The following is a 22,866-nucleotide window of genomic DNA, read 5'->3' as shown; positions in this document are numbered from 1 at the left end:
TATCTTATATGGTTTATCTAATATCTTATCAGGTAAATCTTGGGAGGCTGTTTTAGATATTTAAAAATATTTCAATATTGTATTCAACATTCTCCATGAGTCTATATATAAACTCTATATCTTCTTTATAGTGCTGCATATCACCGATTTACTTGACAATGAGATGCACACGTGACACATAGGCTACAGTATATTCTGATTCAATACGTCGCATCACGTTATTAATCTAACTACAGCAAATGCACATGAGAGACGGATGTCCCGCACCAGAGGGTGCCTCAGTCGAGATGACATTTTTGTAGTTTGTTAATGATGCACTTCCTTATTTAAACATAAATAAAGGATGCATTAAAGACATATAAGGCAGGTTGTTTTCTTTTTAGATGCTCTGACATGCAGGTTTTGTTTAAGTGGAACAGATCCAGCTCTGCTTTATTTCAGGATGACGGTGCTTCTGTTTCCCTTATTTTGCATTTTTCCATTATAATTCCGTTATAGTTTGGGATCTGCATCACCTGAAACTGTTTGGACAGTTTAGAGAGCATCTGGACATGTTTTCCTCCTCTCCTCAGTCAGATGTGAGCTGCTGTGCTCCTCTCTCATGTCATCATTAGTGTTTCATGATCTCATGTTACGTTAAATCAGATCAAACGACTATTCGACGATAACATCGACTCATTGTTTCAGCCTATTTGAGTTCTGTTCTGTGTAAATTAATTACCATTTTAATGTAAATTAGATTTCATGATGAGTGTTTAAAATATAGATCACAATGCCCCACTTCTGCTAAATATGTTTTAGTTTATGGACATTATTACAGATAAACTCAATGTGGAAGAATGTATCCCCACATGTGAAACTATTAGATTTTTACTCTGTGAGGACCAAATTGTCCAGATGTTTAAGGGTGTTTTACACACTACATGGCAAGCGAAAAGCTTTTGTGATCTGCAGTTTGTAACACAAGCACAACAATATCTGCAACTGCTGGAAATCAATGAGAGTGAATAAATATAGACTCTCTCACGTGATTATTGTGAATATTGTGTTCTGTTTTGAATGCAAGTGATAGAAAAAATCAATAAAATTACTTTTTATTTACACAATGATGACTGTTAAGATATTATAGATATTACAGTTTTATCTTCTGTGCAGCTGTGTGTGTGTTGTGAAAGTCACTATACAAATAAAAATGACTTTTATAAAATCTCTATAAAATAGTTGAACCACATTTATAACTTATCCTTAATAAAAAGATTGGTGTTCAGACATTGTTTCTGAAAAAATCAAATATTTTATTTCTATGTCCTGTTTTCACATATTTCACTTCTAAACTAAAAAGTGAAGATCATGTTGAACTAGTTCAAGAAAAAAGTAGATCTTGCATTTAATAAAGTTGAGCACACCTGGAGAATCTCAGTCCGCTTATATTCATTTTTATATTATAGATCTGATTTGGGTGTCTGTTGTATTTAGATATTGTTTACACAGTTTTTGTTATTTACTCGTAAAATACAACAACACATTTGCTAATTAATGTATTCTAGCCAAACATGACTTCAGCTCCACAACTGAATTAAATCTGAATTAAATCATTTTTCAATTACTCGTCAGAATAATCAATAGATTGTGATTGATTTGTTGTGGATTTAGGAGTTGACATTAGTTCAGATATTTGATGTCTTGTTGACTGAAATAATGTCTTAAAAATGTGAATATTATTTGAATATTGGATAAAAAGTAAATCTGGTGCACTGTTTGATTTTGGACATGATTCTGCTGTCTGAGACAAATTTCAGGAATCCTAAAGGATTTCTGTAGATCGATTGGGCAAAATCAGCAATCTTAAACCGTTCAGTGTGACGTGTTCCCCGACTGTCCATTAATAGTGGCTGTGATGATCTTTAGCCTCTGAAGTTCTGTCAGTTGTAATGTAGCATCACAGTCGTATAGTGTGACTGCTGTTAGGACGGTCAGATGAGATTGTCCGCTCCTCTCTCGCACCCCAAAAGAAAGAAACCGGCTCCACATCTGCATCACCATATTAACATCTGTGCCAGTTATCACTCCAGCTCTTTCAGTGTCCTCTGTCCTTTTATATAAAAGTTATAATAAATTAATAAGCAGAAAACACTTCATCAATATGATTAATTATTACCTGAATTAAATAAATATAGAACGAAACCAAAATAAATCATTGCATCTTCTTAACACGTTTTCTCTGACAGTCACATATATACATGTACTGATATTCATTCTTCATCAGTGTTTGATGATCCTCCATATTTCAATACGACATCTCTGTGTCAGGAAATATCAGATTTGATCTAATATTTAATGAACTCTTATCAAATAAACAGCAGATGCAGCTCAACATGACACAGATGGAGAGAATAAAGGAAATATTTTATTAAATCAGTTTCATCTGCCAGAAACATTCAACATATAAATTAATAACAAGTAAAAGGGATTTATTACTGTTTATTAGTGTTCAGAGACTGAAATACACTTGTGTAAAGACCCTCACGGGAAGGAGGACACAGGAAACGAGATTATGAACTAAAGGTAAGGCTTTAATTGCCATTTTTCTCTTTGACAGTTTACCAATGTTACACAACAATACACAAGCACATTGGGTTGGCTTGTTGGGCTCTCTCTGTTTCGACTGGAGGCTCTGTGTCTGCTTTTATGCTGCTCTCCTCGTGCTCACTGGAATTAGAGACAGGTGTCATGTGTAAGCGCCCTTATCGCTTTCCTCTCCTGGACGGGCGCTTGACCACCCCCCGCTGCCACATACCCCCACCGCCTGCCTCAGGCCGGGGCGCCATCCGGCCTGTCTACCCCCGCCCCCATTTCTGGAGAGAAAGTCGGCGACAGCCATCTGCACCCCCGGTCTGTGGACCACCTTGAATTTAAAGGGCTTGAGAGCCAGGTACCAACGGGTGATCCAGGTGATAGTATCTTTCATGCAGTGGAGACACTGGAGTGGGGCGTGATCCGAGCAGAGGGTGAAGGCCCGCCCCAGCAGGTAATACTGGAGGGTGAGGACCGCCCACTTGATGGCCAAACACTCCTTCTCCACGGTGCTGTACTTAGTCTCCCTCAAATAGAGCTTCCGGCTAATGTACAGCACCGGGCGCTCCTCCCCCTCCACCACCTGCGAGAGTACGGCCCCCAGCACTCTGTCTGAAGCGTCCGTCTGCAAAATAAAAGAGAGAGACAAGTCAGGTGCATGAAGAAGCGGCCCCCACAAAGTGCGGCTTGAACCCGCGTAAATGCCTGTTGACACTGCTCCGACCATTAAACCGGATCTGGAGACCCTTTTTTAGTGAAGTCAGTCAGCGGGCTGGTGTGACGTCTGAATAATTAGGCACAAACCTTCTATAATAGCCAGCCAGCCCCAGGAACTGCCTCACCCCCTTTTTGGTATTAGGTCTAGGGCAAGTCGCAATTGCCGCGGTCTTATCAATTTGGGGACGCACCTGGCCATGACCCAAGTGGAACCCCAAATACCATACCTCCACCCGCCCAATCGCGCACTTTTTAGGGTTTGCCGTGAGCCCTGCCCGCCTCAGCGATCTCAGGACGGCCCTCAGATGTTGCATGTGCCGCTGCCAATCATTGCTGTAGATGATAATATCATCCAAATAGGCAGCGGCATATGCGGTATGAGGTCTGAGGATCCGATCCATGAGGCTGAAATGTGGCCGGAGCCCCGAACAATCCGAAAGGAAGTGTCACAAATTGGTGTAATCCAAACGGCGTGGTGAAGGCTGTTTTCTCACAGGATATGGGTGTCAAGGGGATCTGCCAATAGCCCTTTGTTAAATCCAAGGTCAAATAAAATCGAGCAGTTCATCAACACGGGGCATCGGGTATGCGTCAAATTTAGACACCGCGTTAACTTTCCTATAATCCACACAGAACCGCACAGACCCATTGCTCTTAGGAACAAGAACAACCGGGCTGGACCAATCACTGTGGGATTCTTCTAGTACTCCCATTTCGAGCATCGCATCCAATTCCTCCCGAACTACTTTCTTTTTATGTTCAGGTAAGCAATAAGAGCTGACAATGTACAACCACTCCGGCTCGGTATTGATGTGGTGATGTATGAGATTTATGCGGCCCGGTAGAGGGGAAAAAACATCTGCAAACTCTTTTTGTAAATCGGAGACCTCTGCAAGTTGGCGTGGTGAAAGCTAGTCCCCACAATTAACCGAGGTGTCGAGGTTGCAGAGTTTGTTTACCTCCGGCCCGAGGCCGCCTCTTCTCTCCATAATTTCAGGAGGTTGAGGTGGTAAATTTGTCGTGCACTCCCTCTATCGGTGCGTTTAATCTCATAATAGAGATCCCCTACTCCTCGTGTGACCTCAAAGGGTCCTTGCCACTTGGCGAGTAATTTAGAACTCGATGTTGGGAGTAATAAAAGTACTTTATCTCCCGGTGCAAATTCCCTTAGGCGGGTACCCCTGTCATACAGCCGACGTTGACGTTCGAGTCTGGAGCAAATTCTCCTGTGTTAGTGTGCGGTCCAGTGTGTGGAGCTTTGCTCTAAGATTAAGAACTTACTGAATTTCGTTTTTGCTGTTAGAAGGTCCCTCCACCCACGCCTCGCGGATGGCGTCAAGGACCCCGCTTGGGCATCAGCCCATACAACAGCTCAAGCGGGGAGAACCCGTGGAGGCTTGCGGGACCTCCCGTACTACAAACAACAGGGGGTCCAGCCACCTATCCCAATTCCTAGCGTCTTCGTGTACGAATTTACGAATCATGTTCTTGAGCGTTTTATTAAACCGTTCCACTAGGCCATCGGTCTGGGGATGGTAAACGCTAGTGCGGATTGACTTAACGGCCAAGAGCTCGTAAAGTTTGCGGAGTGTCCGTGACATAAACGTTGTGCCTTGGTCGGTGAGGATTTCCTTTGGAATCCCCACCCGGGAGATTATTTTGAAGAGTGCCCCTGCAACACTACGTGCTGTGATGTTGCTCAGCGGCACTGCTTCCGGATATCGTGTTGCGTAATCCACGAGGACCAACATGAAGCGATGTCCGCATGCTGACCGTTCTAATGGCCCGATGAGGTCCATTCCAATTCTTTCGAAGGGAACCTCGATTAAAGGTAGAGGGCGCAATGGCACTTTTGGGGTGGCCGGAGGGTTTACCAGCTGGCATTGCCGGCACGCCGCTCACCACCTGCGGACGTCACCGCCAATGCCCGGCCAATAGAAGCGGCTATTAGGCGGAGCAGTGTTTTTTCCCCTAGGTGACCGGCCATGGGATTATAGTGAGCCGCCTGTAAAACCATTTCCGCGGCTCCGTGGAATCAATAACTGGGTCACTTCTTCTTTTGTTTGAGCATCCTGCTTCACTCTATATAATCAATCTTTTATTATGGCAAAGTAGGGGTATGAAATGGCGATGCCGGCGGAGCTGTTGACCATCAATAACTCTCACTTGGTCAAGAGCGTGTTTAAGGGTTTAGATCCGTGACTGCTCTAGGGGAAGTCCCCTCAGGGAACTCCCTGAGAGGAGGCGGCAACCTCACCCCTTCCCTCGTCACTTGCGAGGCCGAGGGCGTCCCGGCTCCACCTCTCCAGCCAATGCATCGCACACCGCACACCTCTTTATGCAGGACCCATCCGCACAAATACCCTCTAAAATATTTATAAACCCCGGCCAATCAGTGCCCAAGATTAGCGGATGAGCGAGGTGGGAACTAACCGCTGCCTCCACACTATATTTTCTTCCCCTGAATTTAATTACCAAAGTCACCATGGGATACTCGTGAACATCCCCATGCACACACCTAACCTTCACCAATTTAGCTATACCAAAAGCCCCGGGTTGAACCAAGCGTTGGTGGATGGTGGTTTGATTACAGCCGGTATCCAGCAAAGCTTGGTATATACCCCCCTGATCCTTACCGGAATCCGGTATGCTCCAGCCCGATCGGGGCAGCCTGCAGGACGTCGGAGACCCACACCACCATCCCCACTTCCATCAGTAGACACTGATCCCGGAGGTGGCCCGGGTCCCTGCTCCTCCAACAGGCCGGCCCAGGCGTTATGCCCGCACTGGTGTTGGTGGGCACCCCCACCTGAGGAGGAGAGTGGCTGAAGGACGGGGAACATTCTGCCAAGGCCGGGAAGCTGGTCGGATGTCCACGCCTGCGCGGGGCAGGAACGGGCCCTGGGGAGAGAACAGAGTGAGAGGACACAGGGGAGGGGGAGGAGGCGGGGGCAGACACAGGGGAAGGAGAGAGAGAGAGAGAGAGAGAAGAAGAAGAAGAGGGCTCGTCCGCCCCTCGGGATCGCCGCCAAATTGTCCTCCGCCAGACGAACAGCTTCCACGCCGGGCGGTGGCACTGGACTGGGCAGCCGTTGGACGAATTGTTCCAGCACCACCTGATCGATCACTCCCTCGACGTCGACAGGCGTCCCGGAGCCGTTGAGCAAACACAAACGGGCGATCGGAATTCTCTAACTTCATGCCCCGGAAGAGCTGGCGATTCTCTTCCAGGCTCCGACCGACCCATTGCAGAATGGCTCTCTTCAGGTCTGAATAAGCCAGGAGGTTCGGCAGTTGTTGTGCCGCAAGTTGAGCTTCCCCGGACAGGAGAGGAATTAGGCGGGCTGCCCACTGTTCGAGCGGCCAGCCCCAGATTTCTGCCGTGCACTCGAATAAATCGAGGAAGGCCTCAGGATCATCTGCTTCCCCCATCTTCTGTAACGTGGGCGGGGGTAGCATAGCGCGGGTGTCCGGGGTCTCAGTTGTGGCCGACGTGGTCTCCTGGCTGAGGAGGCTCCGGATGGTATGCCGGTCCTCTGCCTGAGCCTGCATGATTTCGAAAAACTGGCGATCTTGGTCCTGCCGGAGCTCAAGCAGGGATTGCTGGTGGCTTTGATGTAACGTTGCGAGGGACTGGAGGACCTCTGCCAGCTGGGAGGACACTATGGGGCGACCTTTCTCCATGCTTGGATGAACTTGGAAATGGATCCCGGATTTCGGCACCAGTGTAAAGACCCTCACGGGAAGGAGGACACAGGAAACGAGATTATGAACTAAAGGTAAGGCTTTAATTGTCATTTTTCTCTTTGACAGTTTACCAATGTTACACAACAATACACAAGCACATTGGGTTGGCTTGTTGGGCTCTCTCTGTCTCGACTGGAGGCTCTGTGTCTGCTTTTATGCCGCTCTCCTTGTGCTCACTGGAATTAGAGACAGGTGTTAGGCATAATTTAGCTCAGGTGTAAGCGCCCTTACCGCTTTCCTCTCCCGGACGGGCGCTTGACCACGCACCCACTGCCACAACTTAGTATTGTGAGTATTTAAGATTATTAGTGAATTTAATGTACATGGTCCCATACATAACCTGTGAATCTGTTCTTTGTAGATTCCCCAACTGTGATTGATGCGGTACAACTGAAGTGAAGTCAGTGTCAGTGGCGGTGGGAGAATCTGTTACTCTAAACACTGATATTGAACCACATGGAGATGAGCTGATCATGTGGAGGTTTGGAGAAATTCTCATCGCTAAAGTTGATAAAGAGAACAATAAGATCTCATTATCTCCTGATGAGAGATTCAAAGGCAGAATACATCTGGATCAGGCAGGGATCTCTCATCATTACAGACAGCAGAACCGCAGACACTGGAGAATATAAACTAAAGATCAGCAGCAACAGAGAGACGAAACACAAGAGATTCAGTCTTTATGTGAAGGGTAAGTACTGTGACCGTCTGTCTGTAAACACTTCAGATCATATTCACACAAGTTTGATTTTTCTGAAAGTGTTTTGATGATGAGAGGAGAGTATAATAATGTCATCACACACACTTGATCTACAGTCACATCATGTTTGATTTGCTTTATAAGAACTGTGTGTGTTCATCAAATATAGTTTCATTGGGATTATTTGATTGTTTAAAGGGTTAATCCGTCTCTATCATTAGCAGTGCTCAACATGAGTATTTGTGTGTGTTAGCATGATTTTACTGACACATACAGCATTTACATTACATTTACATTTATGCATTTGGCAGACGCTTTTATCCAAAGTGACTTACAGTGCACTTATTACAGGGACAATCCCCCCGGAACAACCTGGAGTTAAGTGCCTTGCTCAAGGACACAATGGTGGTGGCCGTGGGGTTCAAACCAAGGACCTTCTGATTAACAGCCCTTTGCTTTAGCCACTACGCCACCACCACTCCTATAAGCAACAATGACATTGTGTACTCGTGTGTCATTGATTAAAGATAAACAACAACATGATCAATGATTACGTCACACTTAATGTTCCTTAGAAAACATGTTTTTAACTGGGAATATTTCTATAAATGATGAGAAAGTCTGTAAATCCCTTTAGTTCAATGTCCCGTCAGGATTCATTATAAATGTCATTTCTGACATGATTATTATGGGATTAATATTATCAGGAGTCGTTGTGTGAATGAAACTGAGAGAATAAATAGAAATGAAGAAATAAATCAAATCTAAAGTGTGAAAGGTTCATGAACTCTTAATACTGAATATTTTGCAGGATTGTTTCATGCAGGTTATTTAGTGCTGATGATTAATGATTCAGTGACACTAATGACGTCTCTCTTTATCTGTTACAGCTCCGCCGATGTCTGCAGGTGCTAAAGCAGGAATAACTGTTGCTGTTCTGCTGCTCGTGGCTGCAGCTGCTGCTGTTGGTGTGATTTACTATCGCCGCTGGACCTCTGAAATAAAAAGTCAAAAGAAGGAACAAGAAAGACAAAAGCCGGAACTAGAAAAACTAAAGGATGAACTAAAAAGACAAAAGCAGGAACAAGAAAGTCAAAAGCAGGAACAAGAAAAACAAAAGCAGGAACAAGAAAGACAAAAGCAGGAACAAGAAAGACAAAAGCAGGAACAAGAAAGACAAAAGCAGGAACAAGAAAGACAAAAGCATGAACAAGAAAAACAAAAGCAGGAACAAGAAAGTCAAAAGAAGGAACAAGAAAAACAAAAGCAGGAACAAGAAAGACAAAAGCATGAACAAGAAAGACTAAAGCAGGAACAAGAAAGTCAAAAGAAGGAACAAGAAAAACAAAAGAAGGAACAAGAAAGTCAAAAGAAGGAACAAGAAAAACAAAAGCAGGAACAAGAAAAACAAAAGCAGGAACAAGAAAGACAAAAGAAGGAACAAGAAAAACAAAAGCAGGAACAAGAAAAACAAAAGCAGGAACAAGAAAGTCAAAAGAAGGAACAAGAAAAACAAAAGCAGGAACAAGAAAGTCAAAAGAAGGAACAAGAAAAACAAAAGCAGGAACAAGAAAGTCAAAAGAAGGAACAAGAAAAACAAAAGCAGGAACAAGAAAGTCAAAAGAAGGAACAAGAAAAACAAAAGCAGGAACAAGAAAGTCAAAAGAAGGAACAAGAAAAACAAAAGAAGGAACAAGAAAGACTAAAGAAGGAACAAGAAAAACAAAAGCAGGAACAAGAAAAACAAAAGCAGGAACAAGAAAGTCAAAAGAAGGAACAAGAAAAACAAAAGCAGGAACAAGAAAGTCAAAAGAAGGAACAAGAAAAACAAAAGCAGGAACAAGAAAGTCAAAAGAAGGAACAAGAAAAACAAAAGAAGGAACAAGAAAGACTAAAGCAGGAACAAGAAAGACTAAAGGATGAACCCAAAAAACAAAAGAGTGAGTATTACCTACATCTGATACACTGAGTGGGGTTTACTTGAAAAAAACCTAGGAAACAATTTCCACGTAGAAATTGCTATTAAATTTAACAGACCTTATGTTCAAGTAAAGGTTACACACAATTCTTTGAGACTTTTAATTAGAAATTCTCAAGTAAATGTAACTTTGTAATACTCTTGCTTCAAGTAAATGTTACTGACTCTTAGTTTGTACACTACTCAAGCCATCTAGCACTGAATTAAGCCATGCAGACAGCTAAATGTACTAGCATTTCAATGTATTTTTTACTAACAAGTCCTATTTATCTTTTTGAAATGCAATAGTAAATAATAACTTAACTTTTCACAAGATTTTTAAACATTAGTTGTATTCATTTTTTAATATTAATAATGATACAGTGTTTAATATGAACAAAAGCAAATAACATGAATTGACAGACAACATTTTACATAAAAATATTTTTAATTCATTTTTTAAAAAAATGATCTTTTTTAACCCAGTGGGCATTATCTTTAAATACATTCATATTTTGGTCAAAAAAGAGAAAGGGCAGAATGAAACAACACCCAAACAACTGTCCAAATTTTACATCTTTGTTCAGAAAACCTATATCTGGATCTATCTACCTTTACATCTCCCCATCGCTTTAGTTTAGTAGAAACTCATATAAGTACTTTTATATAAAATCATACTATAATATTGAAAAATATACATATGAATCATCAAACTGAAATGTCGAGTGAACAAACAGAAGTTTATAATGTTCAGTGTTTGATTTACTATCAACTTAAGATTTTACACCAACATCTGAATATCTGTGAATATTGTAGAAATGAAATGTAGACTGTAAGTGACATGAGGGATAATAATCTCAGTTTAATGTTTCCTGATGTTACTGACAGTGTCTGAGTAACTGTGATTGATTCTTCTCCAGGTGAATATATCATAAACCCGGTAACGGAGGGAGATTCTGTCATTGGTGAGTAACTCAAGTTTTCAGTGCAGTAATTATCATATTTAAATTAGTTTAATGTCCTGATGTTTTAAGTGCAGTAATTATCATATTTAAATGAGTTTAATGTCCTGATGTTTTCAGTGCAGTAATTATCATATTTAAATGAGTTTAATGTCCTGATGTTTTCAGTGCAGTAATTATCATATTTAAATGAGTTTAATGTCCTGATGTTTTCAGTGCAGTAATTATCATATTTAAATGAGTTTAATGTCCTGATGTTTTCAGTGCAGTAATTATCATATTTATAACTTTATTTCCTAAAGTCTCCGTTGATTTGTGTCTGTTTTGTTCATTCTGAATGTTTCTGTGATTTCCATCATGTTTACTGAACTCTTCTTCATTGAGTAACTGCAGCATTACACACTAACTATTCTTTCTTCCACACTAGGGAATGATGATGGAGCAAATGAGTCTGATAGTTTGATGAATAATGGCCGCTGATGATGGAGTGAATAAGAAACAGGGGACGAGTTTAAGTTAAAGAGACTCTCAGCATCACTGCTGTAAATCACTGTTACATCATCAACATTCAAATCACATCTACAAAAACATATTTCACATTTTAATGAATCTCGATAAACTCGTCCTTTAAAATGAGAGATCAACATACGCTGTTAAACTCTGAAACTAAAGTGTAAAAAGTGTCTTTATTTTCAATTTGTTTTTGCCATTCACACGTATTAATAATCAAATCCTGCTCAATGATATACAGTTTTTATAATTTTAATTGTATACATGTACAATAACGTTTGACTCTCTTCTATATCATGAGTGTAGACTGCACGCTTTAAATATCTAATATTATATAATCCACATATACAACATCAGTTTTCCTCAAAGTATTGTGTTTTTATTAATCTGACACCACTAACAGGTTCATGTTTATATTTAGGTCAGTGTATTTTAACACTCACGTCCAGTGACTTACACATTGAGTTATTATGCTTTTATTAAAGACATTATCAAACCGCAAGTTTATATTCTTTTAGTCTTTTTATTTGACTTTGCGATGTGCTTTAATAGTTTTCTGCTATATTGAATAAGTGCACTTGTTTATTTTTTCTGGTAATATTGAGTGTTTTTGTGAAGTCTGAGATTGTAATCTGGAGTTTTCTGTTTTAAATACGGTCTGAATATTTCTGCCACTAATCACAGGGTTGGTTGTTCGAATTCCGGCCCACATGACTCCACACCCTTGGGCAAGACACTGAACCCCAAGTTGCTCCCAATATTAGGCAAGCACCTTACATGCAGCTCTGCGGCATTGGTGTGTGAATGTGTGTATGAATGGATGAATGAGACACAGTGTAAAGCATTTTGAATGCCGCTAAGTTTAAAATGAGCTATATAAGAGCATTGAGATACCATTTATTATCTGCTGTTCTGATGTGAAATACATACAAGCTTTTAACTTCAGCTTCAAATAATCCTGCCAAATATGCATGTGATGGAGTAGAAGTGAGAACACGTGCTGCTGAATTGTGAATATATTGTAGCTGTTTGATAGATTTATAGGAAACATTAATATTGGACTTAGAGCTGATATAGATCTGAGAATAAGACGCTATATAAGAGCATTGAGATACCATTTACCATTTATTAACTGCTGTTCTGATGTAAAATACATACAAGCTTTTAACTTCAGCTTCAGATAATCCTGCCAAATATGCATGTATGTTAATCTGTATTATGTCCAAAAAAAATAAAAAAGATCAATGTATGTATGTTGTGTCAGTGTTTGTTCATGTGTGTTTTATTAGAGAGAGAGAGAGAGAGAGAGTTTGTACTTGAACACTCTTACAGTGATTTACAGTTTGATTTTACACATTTCTCCAAACCGACAGATGTTTTATTAATACATTATATTTATAATGCGCTTTTCTAGAACCCAAAGCACTACAAACAGATGGCAATAAAACAAAGTACAAAAGTTCTGTAATACAGAACAAATCAAATAATCAATATAAACATTACAACACAACTAATCAATACAATAAAATACGAGTCGTCTCAATCTACAAAAGCAATTTAAACTTCTTAAAACTGTCTAATGATGGAGCATCTGTAACAGCAAGAGGAAGTGCAGCAGCTGAAAACTCTCACACACAGATCTGAGTGTAGATGGACGCTGCTGAAGAGTAAATGAGAAGGCTTGTAAAGTGTAACTGAGTCACAGATATAAGAAGGGGCGTTCCATGCACAATAGTATGAGTTAGAGTGAGGGTTTTAAATCAACACGTGACTGAACAGGAAGACAATGCAAACTATAAATCACGCCTGTGATGTGCTGAGGTGATGGAGTAGAAGTGAGAACACGTGCTGCTGAATTGTGAATATACTGTAGCTGTTTGATAGATTTATAGACCAACAAATAATTACAATAATCAATCCTAGAAGTAACAAATGCATGAATAAACCTTTCAGCATCAGGCAATGTGATACTCTTAATGTGTGAATCTAATGTCAAATGAGCATCACAAATCACACCAAGGTTACGAATATGAGTAGATGGAAGTACGAGACTATCATCCATAAACAAATTGAAATTTCTACTTTTGAATATCTGCTGGTGTGCCGATGAGAAGAAACTCTGTCTTTGTACAACTCAGTTTTAAAACGTCTGGGTTACGTATGTAACCCCCGTTCCCCGATGGAGGGAACGAGACGTTGTGTCAGAGAAGCGACACTAGGGGTCTCTCTTGAGCGCCGATATTCACCTCTGAACTATGAAAAAAGGCCAATGAGAGTTGGCAACCAGTATTTGCATGTCCCGCCCCCGGACATACGGGTATTTAAGCGGCGCAAATACGGGAGTTCATTCAGGATTTTTCTGAGGAGCAGGAAATGGTCCGGCAACAACAGTGGCTCGGCTCAGCGACGTGGCAGGGGAGACACAACGTCTCGTTCCCTCCATCGGGGAACGGGGGTTACATACGTAACCCAGACGTTCCCCTTCTGTTGCTCTCTCCACGTTGTGTCAGAGAAGCGACACTAGGGGTCCACTTATAAACGCGCCATGCGCTGAGCCGTGTACGTGAACTGCTAATACAGGAGCGAGCAGGTATTCCTACGTGCAGAACGACCAACTGTATCAGGCTGCACGTACCCCTCCCCAATGCCCCATTTAAGCCATCAGGATTCCTTATCGTTACCCTGGAGGGGGGGAACAAGGTGCTGGCCGCCAACCTGGGAATGGGCCAAGCCTGGCCGGGCCTCTTTTCTCTCTATGTTTCTCGCATAGAGCAACTAAGGCCGGGGCCCTTACACGCATTGAGGGAAGGGGGTCTTAGCCCTTATTCAGGGCGGAGAAGACCCTGTGGAGGCCACGCCTACCCGAGAGGGGAGGCAAGTCTAAGTGGCAAAACCAACAGAGGCCCGACTTAGGGCCTATGTGGACAAGTTGGTGCGGTGGTGGAACCAGCCTCGTAGAGGGGGGAACATACAGCACGGCAACCGAGGCAGCCGTGACTGCCTAAGGGAAGCACGGGAGTCCGCTCGCCAGAGGGGACAGAACCGTGGTATTACACACAGGGGGAGTCCGAAGGAGGCCTTACCTGTGGAGCACCTATGCCAGTGCCGGGTAGCTTACGGTACCCACAGTGGCTTGGGTCGGCGAGTTCCTCCGCTGAACTGCGACCCACGAGGGCTAGGGAGGAATCAACCAGTGTCCCAAACCTGAGATCTCCTGGGAACGAAGGCGCACTGTTTCCCCTGGTTAGGGGAAGGAGCTAAGTGCAAGCGATTCACCCGGTCAGATTGTGGGCGTGCCACCCGAGTTCTACGGGCTCGGTACCTGAGAGGACACGGGGCGATACTGACTCAACTTCGGAGATTGTAGAATCTCGTGAAAGTGTTAGGTGTTGCCCAGCCCGCTGCTCTACAAATGTCTGCTAAGGCAGTACCCCTAGCCAGTGCCCATGAGGACGCGACACTCCTGGTGGAGTGGGCTCGGACCCGCAAAGGGGGGGGCACGGCCTGGGTGTGATAAGCCAGGGAAATGGCGTCGACAACCCAGTGGGCGAGTCTCTGCTTGGAGACAGCATTCCCTTTCTGCTGTCCCCAAAGCAGACGAAGAGCTGCTCAGAGCGTCTGATGCTCTGTGTGCGGTCCAGGTAAATACGTAAAGCACGTACTGGACACAGCAGTGAAAGGGCTGGATCTGCCTCCTCCCGGGGCAGCGCTTGCAGGTTCACTACCTGATCCCTGAAGGGTGTGGTAGGAACCTTGGGCACATAGCCTGGTCGCGGTCTTAGGATCACGAAAGTGTCTGCCGGACCGAACTCCAGGCAAGCGTCGCTAACAGAGAACGCATGCAGGTCCCGACCCTCTTGATGGAGGCGAGCGCGATCAGCAGGGCGGTCTTGAGAGAGAGGCCCTGAGTCCAGCTGAATCAAGCGGCTCGAAGGGGGTCTCCGGATTCCGTGAGGGCGACCGAGAGATCCCAGGAGGGAACAGGTTAGGCGGGAGGAGTCATCCTCCGGGCACCTTTTAGAAACCTGGCGATTAAGTCGGTGCTTACCAAGAGACTTGCCGTCTACCGTGTCATGGTGGGCGCGATAGCGGCGACATACACCTTGAGGGTGGAGGGACAGCCTCCTCTCCAGCCTCTCCTGAAGAAACCACGAGCACTGACCTAACTGCGCACTTCTGTGGGTCTTCAGCTCGGGAAGAACACCAGTCTGCAGAACAGGCGCCACTTTAGAAGCGTAAAGATGCCTGGTAGAGGGGCTCTGGCTTGATTGATTGTATCTACGACGGTCAATGGTAGGCCGGCTAGATCTTCCGCATCCGTCCAAGGGCCAGGCGTGGAGGTTCCAGAGGTCTGGGCGCGGGTGCCAGAGCGTGCCCGTCCCTGAGAAAGAAGGTCCTGCCTCAGGGGAATTCAGCCAGTGAGGGGCTGTCGTGAGGGCGTGAGGTCCGAAAACCAAGTCGGGTAGGCCAGTAAGGGGCTACCAGCGTGACTTGTTCCTCGTCCTCCCTGACCTTGCACAGCACCTGTGCAAGAAGGCTCACTGGGAAATGCGTGCTTGCGCAGCCCGCCGGCCAGCTGTGTGCCAGCGCATCTGCCCGAGGGAGCCTCTGTCGGGCATACCAGGCGGGCAGTGGGAGGTTTCTTGGGAGGCAAACAGGTCTACCTGAGCCTTGCCGAACCGGTCCCAAATCAGCTGGACCGACTGGGGGTGGAGCCTCCACTCTCCGCCGGGCAAGCTTTGTCTTGACAGCAGCGTCCGCTATCACATTGAGGTTGCGGGGATGTGAGTGGCGCGCAGTGACTGAGTCAGCTGCTGGCTCCAGAGGAGGAGGCGGCAGGCGAGCTGTGACATGTGGAGGGAGCGTACTCCGCCTTGGCGGTTAATGTAGGCTACGACCGTGGTGCTGTCTGTCCTGACTAGGACGTGTTTGTTCTGAATTAACGGGATAAACCTCTGCAGGGCCAGAAAAACAGCCAGCAGCTCTAGGCAGTTGATGTGCCAGCGCAGCGGGCCTCGGTTCCACCGGCCTGCGACTCTGCGCCCGTTACACTGGCGCCCAACCCAATTTGAGGCGTCGGTTGTGACCAAGACGCGTCGGGACACCTGCTGCAAGGGCACTCCCGCCCTTAGAAAGCAGAGGTCTGTCCAGGGTTTGAGGGTTTGGCGGCAGGCAGAAGTAACTTTTACACTGTTCGTGCCGCGGCGCCATGCTCGATCTCGGGACTCGAGTCGGAGCCAGTGCTGAAGTGGTCTCATATGCATCAACCCCAGCTGGCTGCTGCCGCGGAGGATGCCATATGCCCCAGGAGCTGTTGGAAGCGTTTTAGCGAGACCACGGGCCTGGCTTGAAGAAGCGAGGCATTTCAGCACTGACTGAGCACGCTCGCTGGAGAGACGTGCTGTCATTGAGACTGAGTCTAACTCCAGACCGAGAAAAGAGATGCTCTGGACGGGGAGAGCTTGCTCTTTTCCCAGTTGACCTGAAACCCCAGACGGCTGAGGTGCCTGAGCACCTGGTCTCTGTGTCGCATAGTAACTCTCGAGAGGGGCCAGTATGAGCCAGTCGTCGAGGTAGATGAGTATCGCGAATGCCGGCTTCTCGGGCGGGGCAAGAGCTGCCTCTGCGACTTTCGTGAAGAGCGAGGGGACAGAGACAGGCGAAGGGGAGGACTTTGTACTGATACGCCTGGCCGTCGAGCGTGAACCGTAGGAAGGGTCGATGTCGAGGGCAAATTGAGGCGTGGAAGTGCGCGTCCTTCAGGTCTACCGCTGCGAACCAATCTAGATGCCGGACGCCAGATAGAATTTGTTTCTGGGTGAGCATTTTGAGCGGGAGTTTGGACAAGGTCCGATTGAAAACTTCGCAGGTCCAGGATCGGTCGTAAGCCGCCGCCTTTCTTGGGTACAACAAAGTAAGGGCTGTAGAAACCCATCTCTGTTTAGGTTGGAGGGACAGGCTCTATCGGCGTCCTTTAATAGAAGGGAGGCGATTTCTTCAGCGCAGGGAGTGGGCATGTTGGCCGTGTACTGCGGAAAAAATACGCCTACGAAGGAGGCGGAGACCTAGCAAACTGAATTGCGTAACCGAGTCGAATGGTCGGTGCAGCCAGCGTGGCGGGTTGGGCAGTGAAAGCCACGCCTCTAAGCTCCGTGCTAGGGGCACCAAGGGGACTAGTTTTTGGGCGTACCGGCGGGCTCGCGGCGGTCGTGGAACAGGTAAGGGCGTCGGGAGGCAACGTGGCGTCCCGAGGCTCTGGTGCTGAGAATAAACTCAAAGCACTTACCTTGCTCCGCGCACCCGGCAGGGGGCAGGTTCGTGACTGAGGAGGAGGTCTGATGCTGGCATCCTCTGGACTCGTCTGAACCAGCCGGCCGGGGAGCAGTCGTCGGGCTGAAGGCGGGGACACCGCGTCCATGGAGCCGGGACTGTTGAGGCCTGAAAGCAGAGTGCCGTGAGAACGGCATTTGCGGGCCATGTGCCCCAGAGACAGAGGAAATAGCTCTTTTATTGAGAATTTGGGTACCGCAGCCCCCGTTAAGGGGTGCGGCAAATGAAAAAACAAAAGATTCTCCTCCCGGCCCTCCACCGGGGGACGGAGCGGTCTTACCACCTCCGGAGCTAACATCTCGGACTCTGGGTGCGTTGTCTCAGGAGCGCCTGGGAGCCTTCCGGGTCCTCGAGGGGTCCGTGAGACAGAGGCGTCGCTTCCCGCGGTTTGCTCGACGCTGGGGCTGAGAGCTGGGCCCGGGTTGAGGCGGAGCAGGAGCTTGTCTTCTGGCCGCGGGAGGACGCCCTCGGCGAGCAGACGGGGCATGGGCCGTGGCGGCAGGCTTGCGGCGAGGCATGATGTGGGAGATGGCCTCCGTCTGCTTCTTCACCGCGGAGAACTGCTGGGCGAAGTCCTCGACGGTGTCGCCGAAGAGGCCGAACTGGGAGACAGGGGCGTTGAGGAAGCGAACCTTGTCGGCTTCACGCATCTCGACCATGTTCAGCCACAGTTGACGTTCCTGGACCACTAGCGTGGCCATCGCCTGCCCGAGTGCTTGCGCTGTGACCTTCGTCGCTCTCAGGGCGAGGTCGGTCGCTGAGCGCAGTTCCTGCAGCGTGTCGGGATCAGGGCCACCCCCGTGCATGTTGCGAAGAGCCTTGGCTTGGTGGACCTGCAGGAGAGCCATGGCATGCAGGGCGGAAGCGGCGCGTCCGGTGGCGCTGTAGGCCTTCGCTGTCAGCAAGGAGGTTGCTCTACAGGTCCGGGAAGGGAGTACGGGCGACCTCGCCAGGTGGTAGGGGTACCGGGGCATAGATGGATCGCAACCGCCCTATCCACCTGGGGAATCGCCTGCACTGCCGTGGCGCTCCGCCGTCGAGGGTGGCGAGGGGGACGAGCCTGTGGCGGTGTGGACGAGTGGAGAGGGTGCTCTCCACGAAGGCGTCAGCTCGTCATGCACTTCCGGAAAAGCGGAACCGGGGCGAGGCTGTGAGTGGCGCCCAGACCCCAGGAACCAGTCATCCAGCCGTGATGGTTGTGGGGAGGATGGAGGGTTCCAATCCAAGCCCACCCTGTTGGCTGCCCGGGAAAGCATGTCGGCCATCTGTGCATCAGCCTCAGCCTGGGCGTGCAAGCCCGAAGGCGGCAGCCCAGGGGAGTCCTCAGCATCAGATGCCGCGCCCTCCGATGCCGCGGCGGGCTCATCGGCTTCCATGGCAGGAGGGTCGGCCGACTGGCTGTGAGGCGAGTCGCCGGCATCTCGAGCACGGACGGGAATCAACAAGCGTGCTGGGGCGCGGGTGGTCCGAGGGGGCGTACCCGGCGGAGCTGCACCCGCTGCCATCCCGAAATCGCCTCCATCGCCAACCGCACCGTCCTTAATCCCGTGGGAAGAAGGAGCAATGCGGGGGGCGGCTGGAGTGGCGTGCTTACGATTGTAAGCAAGCCGCGACCGCAGCGTTGACATGGTCATGTCCTCGCAGTGAGAACATGAACCATCCACAAACGCAGCCTCGGTGTGATCGCAACCCAGACACACGAGACAACGCCTGTGGCCGTCTGAAGCGGAGAGCACTCTACCGCATCCAGGAACAACACAGGGGCGGAAGGGCATCTTTATAAAGACGCGTCCTGAAAAGGACGTTCACGCCGCTGTGTTTTGCTCTTTTAGAGGAATTACTCTTTTAAATAATATCACTCTTTTTATGAAAAGGGACTCGTGAGAGTTCTCTTTTATTTTTCTGCACTGTCGAGCGCTCAGGGGCAGGAATGCACAGCCGTGCAAACAGGAGAAAGCCGCTGTTGTGCGCCGTGGAATCCAACAGCATGCAGCAGAGGGATGACAGGAACTCGGTGTGTTGTGCAGCAATCGCAGACACGACCATCGGCTCCGAAGAAATTTTCTGAATGAACTCCCGTATTTGCGCCGCTTAAATACCAGTATGTCCGGGGGCGGGACATGCAAATACTGGTTGCCAACTCTCATTGGCCTTTTTTCATAGTTCAGAGGTGAATATCGGCGCTCAAGAGAGACCCCTAGTGTCGCTTCTCTGACACAACGTGGAGAGAGCGACAGAAGGGGAACATGAGTTTTATTTCCTCACACTGTTGACTTGTAGAGGAAACATTAATATCAGATTAGAGCTGATATAGATCTGAGTATCATCAGCATAAAAGTGGTAATTTAAGCCATAATTCCCAATTATTTGCCCCAGAGGAAGCATATAAATGCATGGGCGTGTGTCAAACACATTCATATTCGCTCGCTGTCAGAAGGTTATACTCAAAAATGCCGATCCTAAACATGCAGAAACGAACCTGGACTCAACTGGAAGTGTTTATTTTAGTTTATAAAGTCGTGTGGAAGTACTTGTAATGACCAACCGAACAATTCACCCCCTGACTAGTGATTCATCCTAATGACTCGACTCTTTTGAATCGGTTCACTAAAAGATTCATTTGGAGACATTGCAGGACTGCAGTACCCATTTCAAACGCTTGCGGTCAAACTTACATAAAGCACCTTAAAATGAAAAATAAATACACAATAGTAGAAGAAAAGCTGTGATGTGATTTATTGGAACACTAACAATAGCCGAAGAGTAAATTAATTTAATTTATTGATTACTTTTGAAACATGTCGGCAGCATTCTCTGGGTTTGTCAATTAAATAAATTACCAGATGAAAAAAAAAACATTAAATAAAAATATAAATTACCAGAATGAAAACAAAAACTTAAATCAAATTAATTAAAAATCACACACACACACACACACACACACACACACACACACACACAGTAGTGTTTCCATGTTTTATGGGGACTTTCCATAGACATAATGGTTTTTATACTGTACAAACTTTATATTCTATCCCCTAAACCTAACCCTACCCCTAAACCTAACCCTCACAGAAAACTTTCTGCATTTTTACATTTTCAAAAAACATAATTTAGTGTGATTTATAAGCTGTTTTCCTCATGGGGACCGACAAAATGTCCCCACAAGGTCAAAAATTTCGGGTTTTACTATCCTTATGGGGACATTTGGTCCCCACAAAGTGATAAATACACGCTCACAAACACACACACTCACACACACACACACACACACACACACTCACACACACACTCACTCACACACACACACACACACACAAACAAAACGTTATTGGGCCTATGTATTATTGCACTTCTTTTAATTAACATTGCCTTATAATTCTGTGAACGAAAAAAAACGACATTGTCTTCTCTAGTTTTGATTTAAAATAAGACTATAAAAAAACAACATTGTCTTATCTTTTATTCATCAAAACTTCAGTATATGTTTAATGCAGAATTCACTTTTAAAAATACTAACTTTTGAATTTTTTAAAGATTTTAAATCTTCCTCTTTCTGTTCGCGTTTACTGAGTTTCTTCATCTGCATAAATTATCTTACAGCACTTAAATAAAATTATATGGCAATCGATTAAAGTCAAACTTTGCATTAACATGTTGATTACATCAGTTGGTGTTTTAGGTCGTTAAATGTTCAGTTCTATTCAGTGCTGGACATGATGGTCTACAGTTAAGATTGAGATGCATTAGATTATAATGTTGAGAGTTATATATATATATATATATATATATATATATATATATATATATATCTGTATTGCTGACCTTTAGATTTTCTCTCCACATGTGAATGGATTATCATCATGTTTTTTGGACACATCTTTTAGGATTTCACAAGACATTTGATCGTGGCAATCACCTCCCCACTCGTGTTCTCCTTCCCCATCCCGTCATTCATTTTCACTATATGTCAGTTGATGTAAGAATAAAGAGACGAGACAGACGCATGTAGTGAAGTCAAGCTTATCTCAATAATAGAGAGCGTGAAAACAGAAAGTGAAAGTAACCTTCAAGCTGGAGGTCAAACATTACCAAGTGCTGCTAGATTTTAAATTAGCATTTTTTTTTAACACATTCATTCTGGTTATATCAGAAATTAAATCTTTCCTTAATGCCAATAATGTTTAACACTGCTCAACACGTGGTGCATTATTGCGTTAACGGGTGTTTTGGCCGTGATGGAGCATCAGAGAAAACAATGACGCTCTGATTTTTTTAAACCCCCTCCTCACTCCGGGCAAAATCATGCCAATCCCACTCCTCAATCCGGGCAAAATCATGCCAATCCCACTCCTCACTCCGGGCAAAATCATGCCAATCCCACTCCTCATTCTGGGCAAAATCATGCCAATCCCACTCTTCACTCCCACAAAGAAGTATAAATATGAACAAATATTTTAACAAAAATCCCACTTCTCACTCCGGGCAAAATCATGCCAATCCCACTCCTCATTCCGAGCAAAATCATGCCAATCCCACTCTTCACTCTGGGCAAAATCATGCCAATCCCACTTCTCATTCCAGGGAAAATCATGCCAATCCCACTCCTCATTCCGGGCAAAATAACAAAAATAAAGTTTGGTGTTTTGAGTTATATTACTAAAACATGATAAAGCATTTCACGTAGTTTAAATGTATCTTTAACATGTGTTGTCTTGCATTTTTACTTTTGACAAAGAGAAGAAAATGTGTTTTTAAACATTAGATTGTCTAACACATCAGAATCAGAATCAGAATCAGCTTTATTGCCAAGTATGCTTACACATACAAGGAACTTGTCTAGGTGACAGGAGCTTCCAGTCAACAACAATACAAACAATACCAAAAACAGCAGCAAGACATAGGTAATTAAAAACAAAAAAGAACACAAAATAAATAATTATACATATACGTACATACACTCACCTTCATACATACCCACATACACACACGTAGTGCAAATCTAATACAATCTGTACATAAAGAACAAAAAACAGTATATTATGTACAGAGCAATGTAAGTAATGGCAGAAGTGGATAAGTTGGATAATATAAATTTAAATTAAAATTAAACTGTGTATTGCACATAATTATTGCTCAATGGGGCAATTTAATTGTTCATTAGATGGATGGCCTGAGGGAAAAAACTTTTCCTGTGTCTGACGGTTCTGGTGCTCAGTGCTCTGAAGCGCCGGCCAGAAGGCAACAGTTCAGAAAGGTAGTGGGCAGGGTGAGTGAGGTCCAGAGTGATTTTACCAGCCTTTTTCCTCACTCTGGAAGTGTATAGTTCTTGAAGGGGGGCAGGGGCAACCAATAATCCTCTCAGCAGA

The 22,866-nt window shown here is 45.5% G+C and overlaps 3 protein-coding genes across 4 annotated transcripts in view; 2 read left to right on the top strand and 1 right to left on the bottom strand.

The window, feature by feature from the left end:
• The window catches only part of LOC127639469 (uncharacterized), an 808,968-nt gene that overhangs the window by 415,677 nt on the left and 370,425 nt on the right, over window positions 1-22,866 (bottom strand). The window lies entirely within an intron of this gene.
• The window catches only part of LOC127639744 (golgin subfamily A member 6-like protein 6), a 188,633-nt gene that overhangs the window by 29,255 nt on the left and 136,512 nt on the right, over window positions 1-22,866 (top strand). The window lies entirely within an intron of this gene.
• LOC127639746 (golgin subfamily A member 6-like protein 7) lies at window positions 7,468-11,938 on the top strand. The gene is made up of 4 exons (XM_052121950.1): window positions 7,468-7,729; window positions 8,629-9,678; window positions 10,616-10,660; window positions 11,085-11,938. The coding sequence occupies exons 1-4, from the start codon at window positions 7,582-7,584 to the stop codon at window positions 11,135-11,137; spliced, it is 1,296 nt and encodes a 431-aa protein (XP_051977910.1). The 5' UTR covers window positions 7,468-7,581; the 3' UTR covers window positions 11,138-11,938.

This window comes from Xyrauchen texanus, chromosome 48, assembly GCF_025860055.1.
Source record: "Xyrauchen texanus isolate HMW12.3.18 chromosome 48, RBS_HiC_50CHRs, whole genome shotgun sequence".
NCBI classification, from domain to species: Eukaryota; Metazoa; Chordata; class Actinopteri; order Cypriniformes; family Catostomidae; genus Xyrauchen; species Xyrauchen texanus.
The sequence above is the reverse complement of the archived record's forward strand: the minus strand, read 5'-3'. Positions and strand labels throughout refer to the sequence as shown.